A 17,002-nucleotide genomic window follows, 5' to 3' on the forward strand; every position below is an offset into this window, starting at 1 on the left:
GGGAGGCTGAGGCAGGAGAATCGCTTGAACCCTGGAGGCAGAGATTGCAGTGAGCTGAGATGATGCCACTGTACTCCAGCCTGGGTGACAGAGCGAGATTCTGTCTCAAAAAAAAAAAAGAAAAAAAAAAGAGCTTGGACTTTGGAGATACATTATTTGAATTTGAATCTAAGCTTTATCACTGCAGTAGAAATGTGATCTTGAACAATTTACTTAATGTCTCTGTGTTTCGGAACAGAAAATAGAGATGATATTGACAATATCATTCTCATAGATTTGTTGTGAGGATTAAATGAGTTGATCTATACAAAAGGGTTTGAAGAGTGCCTGGTACATAGTGAACCCCACTAAATGTGGTTACGTCAGGATGGTAGAAGATAATAGTATGTGGATGGGGGTAAGAGAAGGTGGTGTACAAGCACGATGCCAGGAGCCTCAAAGGAGAAGAAAAAAGTGGGTCCTCTCCAATGTGGCCCCAACTACCTTTTCTAATTCGTTCCCTACACCACATTTTCATTTCTAAGTCTTCCTGGAGCTTCTGTAACATAAAATACTACTTTACATAATAAAAGCATTATTACATATTTATTGAATTCTGACAGCCCCCATCCCTGTTCATAGCATTTGGCAATTACCTTATAATTACTTGGTGTTCCCATATACCTGGTCTCTTTGTCTGAAAGTGTTTTGTTTCTCTCTCATGACACCAACTATATTCTGTCATTTATTACTCATGTACTATATTGCATATCCAATTAGATTCTGAGTTCTTTCAGGATAAAAACTATGTCCAGTTCATCTCATATTTTCCCACAGCTCCTAGAAGAATGCTTTGTACCTCATAGGGCACAATAAATATTTGGTGAATTGAACTTAAATCTCTTTGACACTCCCTTGAAGCTTCCAATTCTGTTAGATGCTTGCTGACTCACTTCTGGGTCAGTGGATGAAATTTACTCTCTGATAAGGAAACCATGCCCTGTCAGAAGAACTGTTTGGAAGCAAAGTTTTCCCTTTTTGGCCTCTACACTGTATCTTTCTGAGTCAAAAGGAGGAGAAGCTCAGCCCACTTAGTCTAATGATTGCTTTCTGCCCCAATCAGGAAGAATTAATTTAAGGTTCCATCTTACCAGATAAAATGTCAACCTACAGGGTGTCTTTCCTATTTTGAGCACACGCGGTGCACAGATGCTGCTGTCCTTACCCAAGAATGCCCTACCCCTCTTTCTGGTTTAGTCTACTCTGTCTCTCATGCCTCACATTCTATTTCCTCCTTCCCTGTTCTCTCTGTCCATCTAAATTTTCCCTTTTCTGATTAGTCATTTTATTTATAGTCATCTCATTTTGTTGCTTAATTAATTTTCTATTGCTATGTTTTATCTGTTGGAAGGTATGTTATATGTCTCTGAGATCTTAGCCTCATGGGCAAGAACCTTGTCTTACACTTCTTTATGTCTTTCTGACAATAACCTAAAGCCATATACACAGTAGGTAGGTACTTAAGAAATACTTATTGGATTTAATTGAACCGTATGTAGAAGTTAAGAAGAAATGCAAGGACTTTTGTTGTTGTTCATATTAAAATTTTTTTTATTGAGATAAAATTCATATAACATCAAATTAACCACTTCAAAGTATACAATTCAGTGGTATTCACTACATTTATAATGTCGTACAACTATTACCTCTAGTCCTAAAAAATTTTGATTGCCCTCAAAGGGGACCCTCTACCCATTAAGCAGTCACAATCCATTCCCCCTTCTCCCCAATCCCTGGCAACTACTAATTTGCTTTTGTTCTATGAATTTACCTGTTCTGTGGAAATTTCATATAAATGGAATCATGCAGTATGTGATATTTTGTGTTTGGCTTCTTTCACTTAGCATAATGTATTGAGGTTCATCTGCATTGTAGCATATACAGTACTTCATTCCTTTTAATGACTGAATAATATTTCATTGTATGGATATGCCAGTTTTGTTTATCTGTTTATCAGTTGATGGACATTTAGGTTGTTTATACCTTTTGGCTATTGTGAATAGTCCTGCTGTGAACACTGGTGCATGTTTTTGTTTGAATACCTGTTATCAATTGTTTTGGAATGTATAGGAGTGGAATTTCCAAATTTCTATGGTGATTCTTTCTTTCTTTTTTTTTTGAGATGGAGTCTCGCTCTGTCGCTTAGGCTGGAGTGCAGTGGCACGATCTCAGCTCACTGTAACCTCCACCTCTCTGGTTCAAGTGATTCTCCTGCCTCAGTCTCCCAAGTAGCTGGAATTACAAGCACCGGCACCACGCCCGGCTAATTTTTGTATTTTTAGTAGAGACAGGGTTTCACCATGTTGGCCAGGCGGGTCTGGAACTCCTGACCTCAAATGATCCTCCCACCTCGGCCTCCCAAAGTGCTGGGATTACAGGTGTGAGCCACTGTGCCCGGCCTGGTAATTCTATTTTTAACCTTTCAAGGAACTGTCAGCTATTTTCCAAGTGGCTGTACCATTTTACATCCACTAGCAATGGAGGAGGGTTCCAGTTTCTCCACATCTTCACCCACACTTGTTGGTTTCCACTTCTTCTTCTTCGTATTATTGCCATCCTAGTGGGTGTGAAGTGGTTTTTCACTGTGATTTTGATTTGCATTTCCCTACTGAGAAATGATGTTGATCATCTTTTCATGTGCTTGTTTGCCATTTGTACATTCTTCTTCGGAGAAATGTCTGTTCAAGTCCTTTGTGTATTTTAAAATTGGGCTGTTACGTTGTTGAGTTGTAAGATATTTTTATATATTGATATATTTTGGATGCTAGATCCTAATCACAGATATTATTTGCAAAACATTAAAATAAATTATATGCTGTGTTTCTATTTCTACTAGGTCAGCTATCACATTGAAATGAGCTTCTTTGAAGTCTATAATGAAAAAATTCATGATCTTCTGGTTTGTAAAGATGAAAATGGGCAGAGAAAGCAACCAGTAAGATTAAAACAATTTATTATTTGTTTTGAATTTCTGTTCTTATAAATGCATCTAATTATTTGCGTTCTCTGGATGATATAGCTTAAAGTTTTCCTAGAAATATATGACAGCAAATGTTTGGATCTATAGTTCAATTAGATTATTTAGAAAATAAGTGGAACATTGGCTGGGCGCAGTGGCTCACTCCTGTAATCCCAGCACTTTAGGAGGCTGAGGGGAGCGGATTACCTGAGCTCAGGAGTTCAAGACCAGCCTGGGCAACACAGTGAAACCCTGTCTCTACTAAAATACAAAAAATTAGCCAGACATGGCGGCTTGCGCCTGTAGTCCCAGCTACTCGGGAGGCTCTGGCAAGAGAATTGCTTGAACCTAGGAGGCGGAGGTTGCTAAGTGAGCTAAGATCGAGCCTCTGTACTCCAGCCTGGGTGACAGAGTGAGAGTTTGTCTCCAAAAAATAAAAAATGAAAAAAAGAAAATAAGCAGAACATTATCATTAGTAGAAATTAAATTAGTTGTTAGATTTAACCTCTTTATTTTAATAAAGAATTGTGTAAAACTAAAGATAAAATAGTTGTTCCAAGATTTAGTTGGACCATGTAAGTTGAACACCAGATCCCTAATAGTCTATAAGCCAAAACGTAGTAAAACTTTTTAAAATTATATTTTATTATAGAATATGTATTTCAATGGGTTACTTTGCAAATTCATACCTTGTAGATAATCTGTGAATAGAAAGTTTCACAATTATATCATTTTTTTAAAAAACTGCCATTTGAATTTAAAATTTTTAATTTTGCAATGGACCTTGGAGCACAATAAACAAAAATCTAAATAAGTCAGCCAGGCGCGGTGGCTCACGCCTGTAATCCCAGCACTTTGGGAGGCTGAGGTGGGCAGATCGCAAGGTGAAGAGATCGAGACCATCCTGGCCAACATGGTGAAATCCCATCTCTACTAAAAATACAAAAATTAGCTGGGCGTGGTGGCACATGCCTGTAGTCCCAGCTCCTCAGGAGGCTGAGTCAGGAGAATCACTTGACTGGGAGGCGGAGGTTTCAGTGAGCCGAGATTGCATCACTGCACTCCAGCCTGGCGACAGAGCGAGAGTCTCTCAAGAAAAAAAAAAAGTCAGCTGCCTTCTTCACTTGCCCATGGTCGTGCCATTTACTATTGGCAACATCAAGAAACTTAAACAAAACTTGATGTTTGCTTCTATGATTTCTGTATGTTTAAAGCTTCTGCTCACAAAGTTGAAAATGTATAATGTAACAATAAAGAAAAATTTTAATGTCTGAAATTTAACAAATATGTTTTAGAGAGCATTTAAAAGTATATAAATCATAGCTACTACAAGATTTAAAATTCGAATGTCTTACTGAAAAACTAGGAAGATAAGCTGGGCGCGGTGCCTCACGCCTGTAATCCCAGCATTTTGGGAGGCCGAGGTGGGCGGATCACTTGAGGTCAGGAGTTCCTGACCAGCCTGGCCAACACGGTGAAACTCCTGTCTACTAAAAATACAAAAGTTAGCCGGTGTGGTGGCGCTGTCTTATAATCCCAGCTACTCAGGCAGCTGAGATAAGAGAATCGCTTGAACCCCGGAGGCAGAGGTTGCAGTGAGCCAAGATTGTGCCACTGCACTCCAGCCTGGACAACAGAGCAAGACTCCATCTCAAAAACAAACAAACAAACAAACAAACAGGTAAGACATCTGATGCTAAAATATATTGTTCTAATTATTGTCTATTAGACAATTCTAATACCAGTTTTTAAGAATAAAAAAACCAGTAAGACATTTGATGCTATAATATGTTATTGCATATTGTACTACTATAAACAGTTTTTTATATTGAAGCTGTTTCCTAATGCCTCACAGATTTGTTTTTGTGAGAGCTTTTGTGTGTGTGTGTGTGTGTGTGTGTGTGTTTTTCCCCTGGATAAAGACAAATCTCTTACCTTAAACTCAAGATATAGAAAAAGCCGATCATTTAAAATTATATGAAATATTTGGCATACTCCTAATGATGCATGTATTTGCTTCTACTAGCTGAGAGTGAGGGAACATCCTGTTTATGGACCATATGTTGAAGCACTGTCAATGTAAGTGTTTGGCTCAGCAAGGGCAAAGAGTATAAAACAAATGAATAGAGTGAATGTTACTCTCCCATAATCTTTATTGTATTCTCATTGGCCTTCCTAACTTTGAAACCCTGGGTAACTATTTCGCCTTCTACCCTTGATATTGTCCAATTGAGTTTTCCCTCTCTTTCCATAGCGTGTTAGTTACTTGTTTATATACTTGCTTGTATCTTTCACAGTACCTGTAAAGTGTCTGCCATGGAGTATTCATTATACTGAGTATGAAGTAAATATTTGCTTTTTCTCCCTTTTACCCCTTCCGTTCATCATTAATTAAATCTTCCCTCTCAACCTGCTTTTTATACCTATGACTCTAAGCTAAACAGGAAAGGAGGTAGAAGAAGAGTTAAGAGTTTGATACATGCCAGGAGTCCTTTACTTTCTTTTCCAACCCTCCAAATGCTTTCTTAAAGGAAAAGAAAAGTGATTAAGTATTAACTCAGCTGCATTTAATACATCTGGGATTGTATTGGGACCCATATACACCCACATATAAATATACCTATGCATATACATATGTGTTAAAGTATATCTTTTGGCATTGTGATTTAGACTTCAGTATTAAGATGCTAAGGTGCTTCATTGTGTTAAGAAGAATCATACTTTTTGTTAAAATTAAAGCATTATTTTATTTCCTGTCCTTTAAGAATGGGGAAAATAAAAGATTCTGGGAGAATCAGTAAAATAATATTCATGAATTAGTCCATTGTGACCTTCAGAGAGTAAATATGTAATTGAAATGTTATTATTGTTTTATAAGAACAAGAGTATAATCATCAGTACAATTGATTTTGTCTTTTCACTTCTTAAAAATAGGAATGTTGTCAGTTCTTACACTGATATCCAGGTAAGATTGATTGCATTTTGTCTTCTTTTCACTAGATAGAAAGAACATAATCCTAAATATTTTCTCTTAATTGCTGTTTTACAAATAAAATGTTAGTTTCTTTAATTTGTCACAAACTGATTTTGTTTGTTAAGTTTTAATCAAAATAATTGCTCTTCTATATTAAAAATATTAACCTTCCTGTAAGCTTAGAGTTATGGAAACAGTCTTTTAAAGTTATTATGTCTTGCCTCAGATTTCTATGACAGAAAAAAAGGCAATGGGAATATAAATTATTAAAAGATATGTACTCATTTCATTTTATAAATTAATTACAAATGTGAATATGTTATCTCTCTTAATTTTTATACCAATGAATTACAGTCTGCTGATCTGATCTTCCTTCCTTTTTCCTTACAAGAGTTGGCTAGAATTGGGAAATAAACAAAGAGCTACTGCTGCTACTGGGATGAATGATAAAAGCTCCCGATCTCATTCAGTTTTCACCCTGGTGATGACCCAGACCAAGGTATTTTTTTTCCACAGGCAAAATAGTAAATACATTTAAGTAATTCATGTTTTTCTTACTGTCTTCTTTAAATCAAAAGGTAAAAGTACAGTCATATAAATATATAAATTCAATTTGATTATAGGAAATATGCCTTAATTTCAATGACTTTTGGTCCATGACCAAATGACTTATGGCAGTATACTATTTACCAAATTTTTAAATCAATAATAGATGCTTATTATACCATTGATATGATCATATCAATATATTATAGTATGTTTTAAAATAATGTATAGTAATTATGCAGAGTATTTAGAAAAACATCAGAAAGTAAAAGATTTTTTGAAATTTAGCCCTAGGTTCCACGACTCAGATAGTCCCCTCTAAACATTTTGGTATATAATCTTTCAGTTTTTTTTACCATCACAGTTAAATTCACTTAAAATCACACTGTTAAAATCTGTAACAATTTTATATTAAAATTTTTATAAAATAATTTTTAATAGCTACATAATATTCCATTAATTATTACAGTTTCTCAAGTTTTTCTCTACTGTTGGACATTTATATTATTTTTGAATGTTTTGCTATTATAATGCCGGGATAAGCAACATCTTTGTGCATTAAACTTTTTATTTATTGTTATTTCTTTAATATAACTGAGTGGTTATGGATTGTAATCTCTTTAAAGTAATTTGTTTTATTTTGGCATAATCTATCCACTGCTCAATATATTCTTTTCAGTAGACCGTGTGAATATTTTTGTGTTATAAATTATCACAGATTCACAAAGGGATGATTTTAGGCCAGGTGCGGTGGCTCATGCCTGTAATTCCAGCACTTTGAGAGGCCAAGGCAGGAGGATCACTTGGGCTCAGGAGTTTGAGAGCGGCCTGAGCAACATAGTGAGACCTTGTCTGTACCAAAAATAAAAAAAAGTAGCAGGTGTAGCAGCATGTGCCTCTAGTCCCAGCTACTCCGGGGCCGAAGTGGGAGAACTGCTTGAACGCAGGAGATCAAGGCTGCAGTGAGCCATGATCACGCCACTGCACTCCAGCCTGGGCGACAGAGTGACCCTGTCTGAAAAAACAAGAAGGGACAATTTAAAAAATAAAAGAGTGATGTGTAATATTTTACAACTTTCCCTTTAAAAAGCGTATATTGTTTGCGAAGTCATAGAACTTAAATTATTTTAATTTAATATCATTTTGCTGTAGACAGAATTTGTGGAAGGGGAAGAACATGATCACAGAATAACAAGTCGAATTAACTTAGTAGATCTGGCAGGCAGTGAGCGCTGCTCTACGGCTCACACTAGTGGAGATCGACTAAAGGTAAATGGAATGGTTTTCTCCTTTGGATGAAATTTATTCCTGAGGTCATTATTTTAAGGAGAATACAAACTGAATACACTTAACCTCCCCCCAAATACATCTTTATCTGCAGTTTATAGACTGCAATGCTGTGGCTGAAAAAGAGATATGTACTTTTTGGTTATGATTAACTTTTAAAGAAAATATGAAATAATGGCTGGGCACGGTGGCTCACGCCTGTAATCCCAGCACTTTGGGAGGCCGAGGCGGGCGGATCACAAGGTCAGGAGCCGAGACCACGGTGAAACCCCGTCTCTACTAAAAATACAAAAAATTAGCCGGGCGTGGTGGCGGGCGCCTGTGGTCCCAGCTACTCGGGAGTCTGAGGCAGGGGAATGGCGGGAACCCGGGAGGCGGAGCTTGCAGTGAGCCGAGATCGCGCAACTGCACTCCAGCCAGGGGGACACAGCGAGATTCCGTCTCAAAAAAAGAAAATATGTTTGAGTCATAAGAAAGTTGGTAGTTTATAGAAAAAAGTATTTATAGACAGGCGTTGTGGCATGTGTCTGTAGTCCCAGCTGCTTGAGAAGCTCAAGTGGGAGGATCGCTTGAACCTGGATGGTCAAGGCTACAGTGAGCCATGTTTGTGCCACTGCACTCCAGCCTGGGCAACAGAGTGAGACTCTGTCTCAAAAAAAAAAAGAAAAGAAAAAAGTGTTTACTCAGTAATTATATGAGGGGAGAAATATATTTTGTGAAATAAATTTCTTGCTAAGAAGTATTTTAAGTTAAAATTTTTTTTTTCTTGCATGCAGGAAGGTGTGAGTATTAATAAGTCCTTGCTAACTTTGGGAAAAGTTATATCTGCACTCTCTGAACAAGCAAACCAAAAAAGAGTTTTTATTCCTTATCGTGAATCTGTTCTTACATGGCAAGTATCTTTTGACGTATAAAGAATTGTATAAAATATAGCGAATATATGGGGAAAAGGATGATAGACTGACTTCATTAACTTTGCGATGGAGAAAGGTGGTAAGCATTATGAATTCTAGAACCAAACTACCTGGATTTGAATCTCAGCTCAGCATCTTATAAGCTCTGTGACGTTGGGTAAATTACTTAATATTCTAGCCTGTTTCCTCATCTGTAAAATAGGAATAAAATCAGTAAGTGAGGGGTAAGTGAGGATTATTAGTTTTAGGGGTGAGGATTATTAGTTACAATTCTTAATACATAATACGGACTATATGAGTGTAAATAACTGTTCTTGTACTTAACTATTATTTGTGCCTGATGTTTGAACATATATGGTACTATCAAACATATTGGTAGTTGTATAAAGAGAAATTGAATTATTTTGTTTGCTTACTACACAGTGACTAATATATGGGTGCTCAATAAATGTTTTCATTGGTGAATGTATATTTAATTTTCAATATGTTATATTCAGATTACATCTGTATGGATTTCATATTCAGTTCTGATAGGCATTTACGATAAGGACTGCATCTTTACTTGAGGGTAATGTGTTTTTATAATTGGTTTATTATAATGTGGTTGCCACCTTGAAACGTGTAAGGGAAAATCTGACTTTTTCCATGTCTTATGGAAGTTAAACATAGTGGTATTCATTTTGCACTGATATATGTTTTAAGTCTCATACTGTTTTTCTCTAAAATAAAGATTTTGCTTATAGTACAATATAGAATTTTTGTTTCAATGTTCATTCATCATTTTCTACATTTATTGAGCACCTGCTTCAAAAGGTTGTGGTGGCACTGGGAATACAAAGATGACTAAGACACATAGCGCCTTCCCTATGGTAGCTCACAGTCACAAATACTTGATGATTAACCACATTTTAAAATCTCTGCACAGATTGTTGCCTCCTCAAACAATATAAAAAGTGTAAGAGAGAAAAAGTGTTTATGAGATCTAGAAATAGTTACAAATACCAGAAAAAGTTTTAAATGGTATTTGAATACAGTATAATAATACTGTATTATATACCCTATTAGTTTGTTTTGTACTTTTTAGATAATTACTGTTATTAAGTTGTTGTAGAAGCAAAGTCTTATTATGACTTTTTTTTCTTGCAGGCTGTTAAAAGAAAGTCTGGGTGGAAATTCAAAAACTGCAATGATTGCTACGATTAGTCCTGCTGCCAGCAACATAGAAGAAACATTAAGCACACTTAGATATGCTAACCAAGCCCGTTTAATAGTCAACATTGCCAAAGTAAATGAAGATATGAATGCCAAGTTAATTAGAGGTGAATATTTTCTCGGAATTTAAAAATTATTTTGCCACAATTTAGTCTCAGGTATTATTAGTTGCAGTCTTAAAATATGCAATTTATGAACATCAGAGGTATTTTTCTATAACTATTTTAATAGATTCTAGTCATCAGCCTATAGTGATGGAGGATGATAGGTAGAAGGACAGATAATAAATAAGAAGAAAGACAATTAGAAAAAGAACATAGAAAACAGAGTCTGGGTAAGGGGGAAACAGTAAGCGTTAAACAATAAATTTACACACTGAGTCACAGATGTGTGCAGCAAAAAACCAATAAAACTATTTACTGTTTTTCTTTTATGACCTCTCTTCCATTGACATTTTATGTACTAGCTCTGCTCATGCTTAGTTCATTGACCCAAAGACAATCTGAGCTTGAGTTTCTAGTATAGGTTGATCTTCATTTATGCTAAATACTGCTTTCTGTTTATCTCTAGGTAATCATCAATTTAGGATAGACTTTAATGCCTGCAAGAAATCTTGATTTGTACAGTTTTATCTTTGTTGATGTAGAACTATCATCTTTTCATGCCCCTTTGTCCTCTCGCCCTTTTTAGCAGAAGGTGATAGACACTTCAGATATATGAGCCAGAGAAGAATCTGTTTTCTCTATCCTGGTCCATCCTTGCCCTTTTGGATCCCTTGTGTTTCACAAGTGGGACTGTTTTCATTAAAAATTAGTATTCTGGGCCGGGCGTAGTGGCTCACACCTATAGTCCCAGCACTTTGGGAGGCCGAGGCAGGTGGACAATTTAAGGTCAGGAGTTCGAGACCATGCTGGCCAACATGGGGAAACCCTGTCTCTACTAAAAATACAAAAATTAGCCAGACACGGTGGTGGGCGCCTGTAATCCTGGCTACTCGGGAGGCTGAGGCAGGAGAATTGCTTGAGCCCGGGAGGCAGAGGTTGCAATGAGCCGAGATTGTACCACTGCACTCTAGCCTGGGCGACAGTGAGACTCTGTTTAAATAAATAAATAAATATTCTGAATTCCAGCTTGAAAAATCTTTGATTTTGGCTGTTCTGCCTAGTGAATAGCCATTCTTTTATTTCTTTACTTTTTAAATAAACTTATTTTCACTTTAACAATTCCCCTTTTGCCTCTCGAAAGTGTCCCACTTTGGTCAATACATTATACAGCTTTCCTACTTATGAACAGGGAAAGTTCATTAATATGGGAGCATATTTCAGGTTAAGACTAAGTAAAGATTTATAGGTTATATAAGTAAAGTAAAGCTGATTTCTCCAACATTCTATTTTATTTAGTAATACTGTATTTAAAACTTCAAATGAAATAGAAGATTGGAGGATTATGCTTACTGTGGAAATTATGTATTAGATGTTATTATTCATGCATCTTTGTATAAATCTTCAGAATTGAAGGCAGAAATTGCAAAGCTAAAAGCTGCTCAGCGAAACAATCGGAATATTGACCCTGAACGATACAGGCTCTGTCGGCAAGAAATAACATCCTTAAGAATGAAACTGCATCAACAGGAGAGAGACATGGCAGAAATGCAAAGGTAGAATATAGTCAGTACTCTAAATGCTAAGTGTGTTGCTCTGGAATCATAGGAATTGCAGGGACCTCAAGAGGATACTGAGTCTTTTTCCCTACCTTCCTTATGAATAGAGCAGCCCACTCCCAGATTATCGTATTTTAAATATTACTAGGTAGTTCCTTAATTTTCACTGATTGTCTCTTGACTCTCAATCTTATATATCTGGATGTTTTTAACTCTTATTATTTTCTTTGTCTTTGGAAAGAGTGTGGAAAGAAAAGTTTGAACAAGCTGAAAAAAGAAAACTTCAAGAAACAAAAGAGTTACAGGTATTATTTCAACTTTCTAAACTGATTTGAAAATAAATATGCCAAGAAATAAATATCGCCAATATGCCAATGCATGTAAATTTAATGTTTCAAATACTTACTGTATACTGACTCTGTACAAAGCAATACCACAAGGAAAATTAATATAAAGAAATGTTAAGATCAAGACTGATTGCTTAGAGCCAGTCCATAAGCTAGTTGGAAAGTTAAAATATGAATAAACCATCTTGTTATATTTACTTTGGTTCTACAAATATATATTAAATGTCTATGCTGTGCCAGGAACAGGGGAAGCCAAGGTTATTAAATACAGTTTCATCGCTCAGAGAGCTTGTGATCCAGAGAGAGATTTACAAAACATAAATAGAAGACTGAAATGCAATGTGATTTCATTAGATTGAGCCATAAGCAATTGCCATTTTTGTAGGTAAAGAATGGTTGAACACTGGCAGTTTCATATGGTTGAATCTAATGTAATGAAAAGTATTTCAAGTGATTGGAGGAGGGGAGTACTATAAGAATTCAGGAGAAGGAGGGAAAATTCCGTGGTGTGGCCAATCCAACCTCATAGAAGAGGTGGCATTTGAGATGGGCTTTGAAGTTTGCATAAGATTTTAATACGAAGAGAAAAGGAAGAGAGCATTCTCGGAAGAGAAAATTCTGAAAGTAAAGGTAGAAAAGTTTGAGGTGTCTTTAGAAAGGGTATGTAGATCAGTTTTATTGGAAGCAGTTTATATGAGATCGTAAGGAGATACAATTGGAAAGATATGCTATGATTAGTTTATGTAGGACTTGATTTCCAGGCCAAGGAAATTAAGTTTTATCCTATAGGAAGTGAGAAGCTGTTGAAAGTGACCAGGGATTTACATTTTGAGAGTATCCTTTCAAGAGAGTTAACTGGCATAGGATATAAGATGGATTGAAAACAGAAGCTATTGATGGTGATCAGGAGGCTGCTTCCATAGTTTTGGTGTGAGTTGACAGGGGCCTAAGGTGACGGCAATGAAGATACAACAAAAGAAACTGATCTATTCTAAAGACCGTCAGTCAGTATGAATAGATCCAATTTGGTGATGGTAGATTGATATATGAGTAGACTGAGGATGGTGAAGGACAAAGAAGGTAGGGAGATAACAAAGGAGAGATTCTAAGGAAGGAGGAGAGAGTCTAAAAAACCTTTAGGGCCAGGCACAGTGGCTCACGCCTGTAATCCCAGCACTTTGGGAGGCCGAGGCAGGTGGATCACCTGAGATCAGGAGTTTGAGACCAGCCTGGTCAACATGGCGAAACCCTATCTCTACTAAAAATACAAAAATTAGCCGGGTGTGGCAGTAGGTGCCTGTAATTCCACCTACATGGGATACTGAGGCAGGAGAATTGCTTGAACCCAGGAGCCAGAGGTTGCAATGAGCCGAGATCATGCCACTGCACTCCAGCCTGGGTGACAGAGCGAGACTCCGTCTCAAACAAGTAATTTAGTGAGACTTCATATAGAATTGTTCTAATGTTTAATATAGACCATTTGTTTTAGGTGAATTTAACAATTTCATACTGTGATTAAAATTAATTTCTTTTTCTGACTTCTACCAGAAAGCAGGAATTACATTTCAAATGGACAATCATTTACCAAACCTTGTTAATCTGAATGAAGATCCACAACTATCAGAGATGCTGCTATATATGATAAAAGAAGGAACAACTACAGTTGGAAAGTATAAACCAAACTCAAGCCATGATATTCAGTTATCTGGTGTGCTGATTGCTGATGATCATTGGTATGTTAATCCTTTAAAAAAAAAGAAAAGGCACCTGTTCTATATCTTGATAACATGTGGTTTCCTTCATATGGCATATTCATTGATACTTATTGTTCAGTATAATTCTTCAAACCCGTTGTTTAGTCAGGAAAAACATACATTCTGAGTGTGTTGTAAGAATGATAGGTCAGTTACTGTCAATATAAAGCACAGTGTAAAGCTCTGTTTTTGTTTTGGCATACTTGATCTGTTGATTGAAGAATTATAATGATGCACATGAAAATAAACTATCTATCTTACATAACAGAATTTTTGGTTGGATTGACCAATTTAAAAATGTTATTTTATGTGAATTTTGTTCATATGAATGGAATGACACTTGTATATATTGTTGGAATGATAGTATATGTAAACTTTTTTGACTCTACATTGTGTTTCCAAGATTTATATATATTGGTCCTGTTTTATTTTCACTGCTATGAAGCATTCCATTGTATGACTTTATCTCTTATAAGGTTTAGAAAGCGCTTTTAAATTGTATGTCTAAGAGTAGAGATACTAGGTTGTAGAATATGTGCATGTTCAACTTTAGTAGATAATTTCAAATTATTTTCCAAAATGGATTTTTACTCTCATTGGCCTTGAGAATACCTGTTACTCCACATCCTTGCCAATATTTAGTACTGTCAGACTTTAATTTATGCCAATCTGATGAACATAAAATAGTATATCATTATGGATTCATTTTACATTTCTTTGATTAATAATAAGGTTGAACATTTTTTCATGTGTTGATTGGCCATTTTTGTTTACTATTGTGACTTGCCTTTTCATATCTTTTGCCAATTTTTCAACTGATTTGTTTATTTCTTAATAATTTGTAGGAGTTGCCAATCCTTCATGAGCTTTTTGGTATAAATATCTTTTTTTCTAATATGTAACATCTTTTTACTCTCTTTGGTGCCTTTTGATTGATTGAAGTTCTTAATTTTATTGTAGTACCTGGCATCAGTCTTTTCCTTTATGGTTGTCAGTTTTTATGTCTTAAAGAAAGAATGTTCTGGCTGGGCGTGGTGGCTCATGCCTGTAATCCTAGCACAGGCATGTGGGCGGATTGTCTCAGGACTTTGAGACCAGCCTGGGCAACATGGTGAAACCCCATCTTTACTAAAAATACAAAAAGTTTTCCGGGCATGGTGGTGCCCGCCTGTAGTCCCAGCTATTTGGGAGGCTGAGGCACAAGAATCGCTTGAACCCAGGAGGTGGAAGTTGCAGTGTGCCGAGATCATGCCACTGCACTCCAGCCTAAGTGACAGAGCAAGACTCTGTCTCAAAAAAAAAAAAAAAAGAAAAAAAAAAACAGAGAAAGAATGTTCTGGCCAAGTGCAGTGGCTCATGCCTATAATCCCAACACTTTGGGAGGCAAAGGCGGGTGGATCACTTGAGACCAGGAGTTCAAGATCAGCCTGGTCAACATGGTGAAACCTCGTCTCTACTGAAAATACAAAAATTAGCCTGGCATGGTGGTGGGCACCTGTCGTCTCAGCTACCTGGGAAGCTAAAGCATGAGAATCACTTGAACCTGGAAGGTGGAAGCTACAGTGAACCAAGATCACCCCGCTGTACGCCAGCCTAGGTGACAGAGTGAGACTCTATCTCTATCTCAAAAAAAAAAAAAAAAAAAGAAAGGGGTCTCTATGACCTCTACATTGAGAAAATTTCTCCTAAATTTTCTTCTGGATGTTTTGAAGTTTTGCTTTCACATTTAAGTTATTGAATGTCTGGAATTTTTTATTTGGTGTGAATTAGGGGTCTAAATTCATTTATTTTCCACATGAATAGCCATTTCTGCCAGTAACATATATTAAATAGTTTATTGCTTCTTTTGGGATCTGTAGTGCTCCTACAAAAAATTCCTAAAAATATGGGAATCTATTTCTTCCTACTAATACCCTATAGTCTTAATTACTTGAGCTTTGGAATGAATCTTCATTTATTTATTTTTTGATTCAGAGTTTTGCTCTTTCTCCCAGGCTGGAGTGCAGTGGCGCCATCTCAGCTCATTGCAACCTCCACTTCCTGGGGTCAAGCAATTCTCCTGCCTCCACCTCCCCAGTAGCTGGGATTGCAGGCGTCTACTATTATGCTTGGCTAAATTTTATATTTTCAGTAGAGATGGGGTTTCACCATGTTGGCCAGGCTGGTCTCGAGCTCCCACCTCAGCTGATCTGCCTGCCTCGACCTCTCAAAGTGCTGGGATTACAGGTGTGAGCTACCACACCCAGCCTGTAATGAATCTTTATATCTTAATGATTCATGGAGCCTCACTGGTGACACAGCCTCACTGTGTCACCCAGGCTGAAGTGCAGTGGTGTGATCTTGGCTCACTGTAACCTCTGCCTCCTGGGTTCAAGTGATTCTCGTGCTTCAGCCTCCCAAGTAGCTGGGATTACAGGTGCATGCCACCATGCCCAGCTAATTTTTGTATTTTTAGTAGAGACAATTTCGTCATGTTGGCCAGCCTGCTCTTGAACTCCTGACCTCAGGTGATCTACCCGCTTTGGCCTCACAAAGTACTGGGATTACAGACATGAGCCACTGCACCTGGCTATGAATCTTTATATTTGGTCGGGCATATCCTCTTGTTCTTTAGGTTCTTTTGCTCTTTAATTAATTAATTATTTTCTTTAACAAATAAATACAGAATTATTAACATCTGTGGCAAAGATACAGAAAATGCTCCCAAAGAGTTAAGAGTCTAGTAAGGAACTTGGAAGCCTCCTGCTTGCCTCTAACTCTCTACTTCCATTTTTAGTACCTTCCTCAGTTTATCTCATTCACTAGACCATGAACTTTATGAGAGTTGGTTTCAGGTCTGTCTTCACTGCTGACACATACCTGGCTCTTGGAGGTTTAATGAATAGAAGAACTTCATGGCTGAGGCTGGTCATGTGAAAGAGAAAAAAATAACTTCAGTATCTATTACTGCATATTAAGTGTTATGAGTGCTGTATACTTACTGCTTAAAAGTGAAGAGAAGGAAGAATTGACTTCTAACTTAAACCCTAAAGAACAGCTTCTTAGAGGACTGTAAGTTGGGCCTTCAAGAATGGTTGCAAGAAGGGAGAGCATGCCCTATCTGGAAGGAATGACTCAAAGAAAGGAGGAAAGCTGACATTAAGGCAAATTCAGAGTATTCATATGGTTGATTGAGTGTGAAATAGGGTTCTTATGGGAAAATAGTAGCAGATGAGGGAGGTTGGTGGTTGAAGCCAGATTGTGGGGAGTCCAGAATGGTAGGCCATGGAATTTTGAGAGCAGAGTAGATATAATTAGGAGAGGAAAGGGA

The 17,002-nt window shown here is 36.9% G+C and overlaps 1 protein-coding gene across 1 annotated transcript in view; it reads left to right on the plus strand.

Annotated features, from left to right (window-relative positions):
• KIF14 (kinesin family member 14) overlaps positions 1-17,002 on the plus strand; it is a 67,222-nt gene that overhangs the window by 7,020 nt on the left and 43,200 nt on the right. Inside the window, exons 4-13 of the mRNA XM_011990588.1 lie at positions 2,876-2,974; positions 5,025-5,077; positions 5,933-5,963; positions 6,364-6,471; positions 7,671-7,787; positions 8,582-8,697; positions 9,866-10,038; positions 11,441-11,588; positions 11,833-11,896; positions 13,487-13,671. Of these exons, the coding sequence (XP_011845978.1) occupies positions 2,876-2,974; positions 5,025-5,077; positions 5,933-5,963; positions 6,364-6,471; positions 7,671-7,787; positions 8,582-8,697; positions 9,866-10,038; positions 11,441-11,588; positions 11,833-11,896; positions 13,487-13,671 (1,094 nt within the window). The remainder of the gene's footprint in view (positions 1-2,875; positions 2,975-5,024; positions 5,078-5,932; positions 5,964-6,363; positions 6,472-7,670; positions 7,788-8,581; positions 8,698-9,865; positions 10,039-11,440; positions 11,589-11,832; positions 11,897-13,486; positions 13,672-17,002) is intronic.

This window comes from Mandrillus leucophaeus, unplaced genomic scaffold (genome assembly GCF_000951045.1).
Source record: "Mandrillus leucophaeus isolate KB7577 unplaced genomic scaffold, Mleu.le_1.0 Scaffold38, whole genome shotgun sequence".
NCBI classification, from domain to species: domain Eukaryota; kingdom Metazoa; phylum Chordata; class Mammalia; order Primates; family Cercopithecidae; genus Mandrillus; species Mandrillus leucophaeus.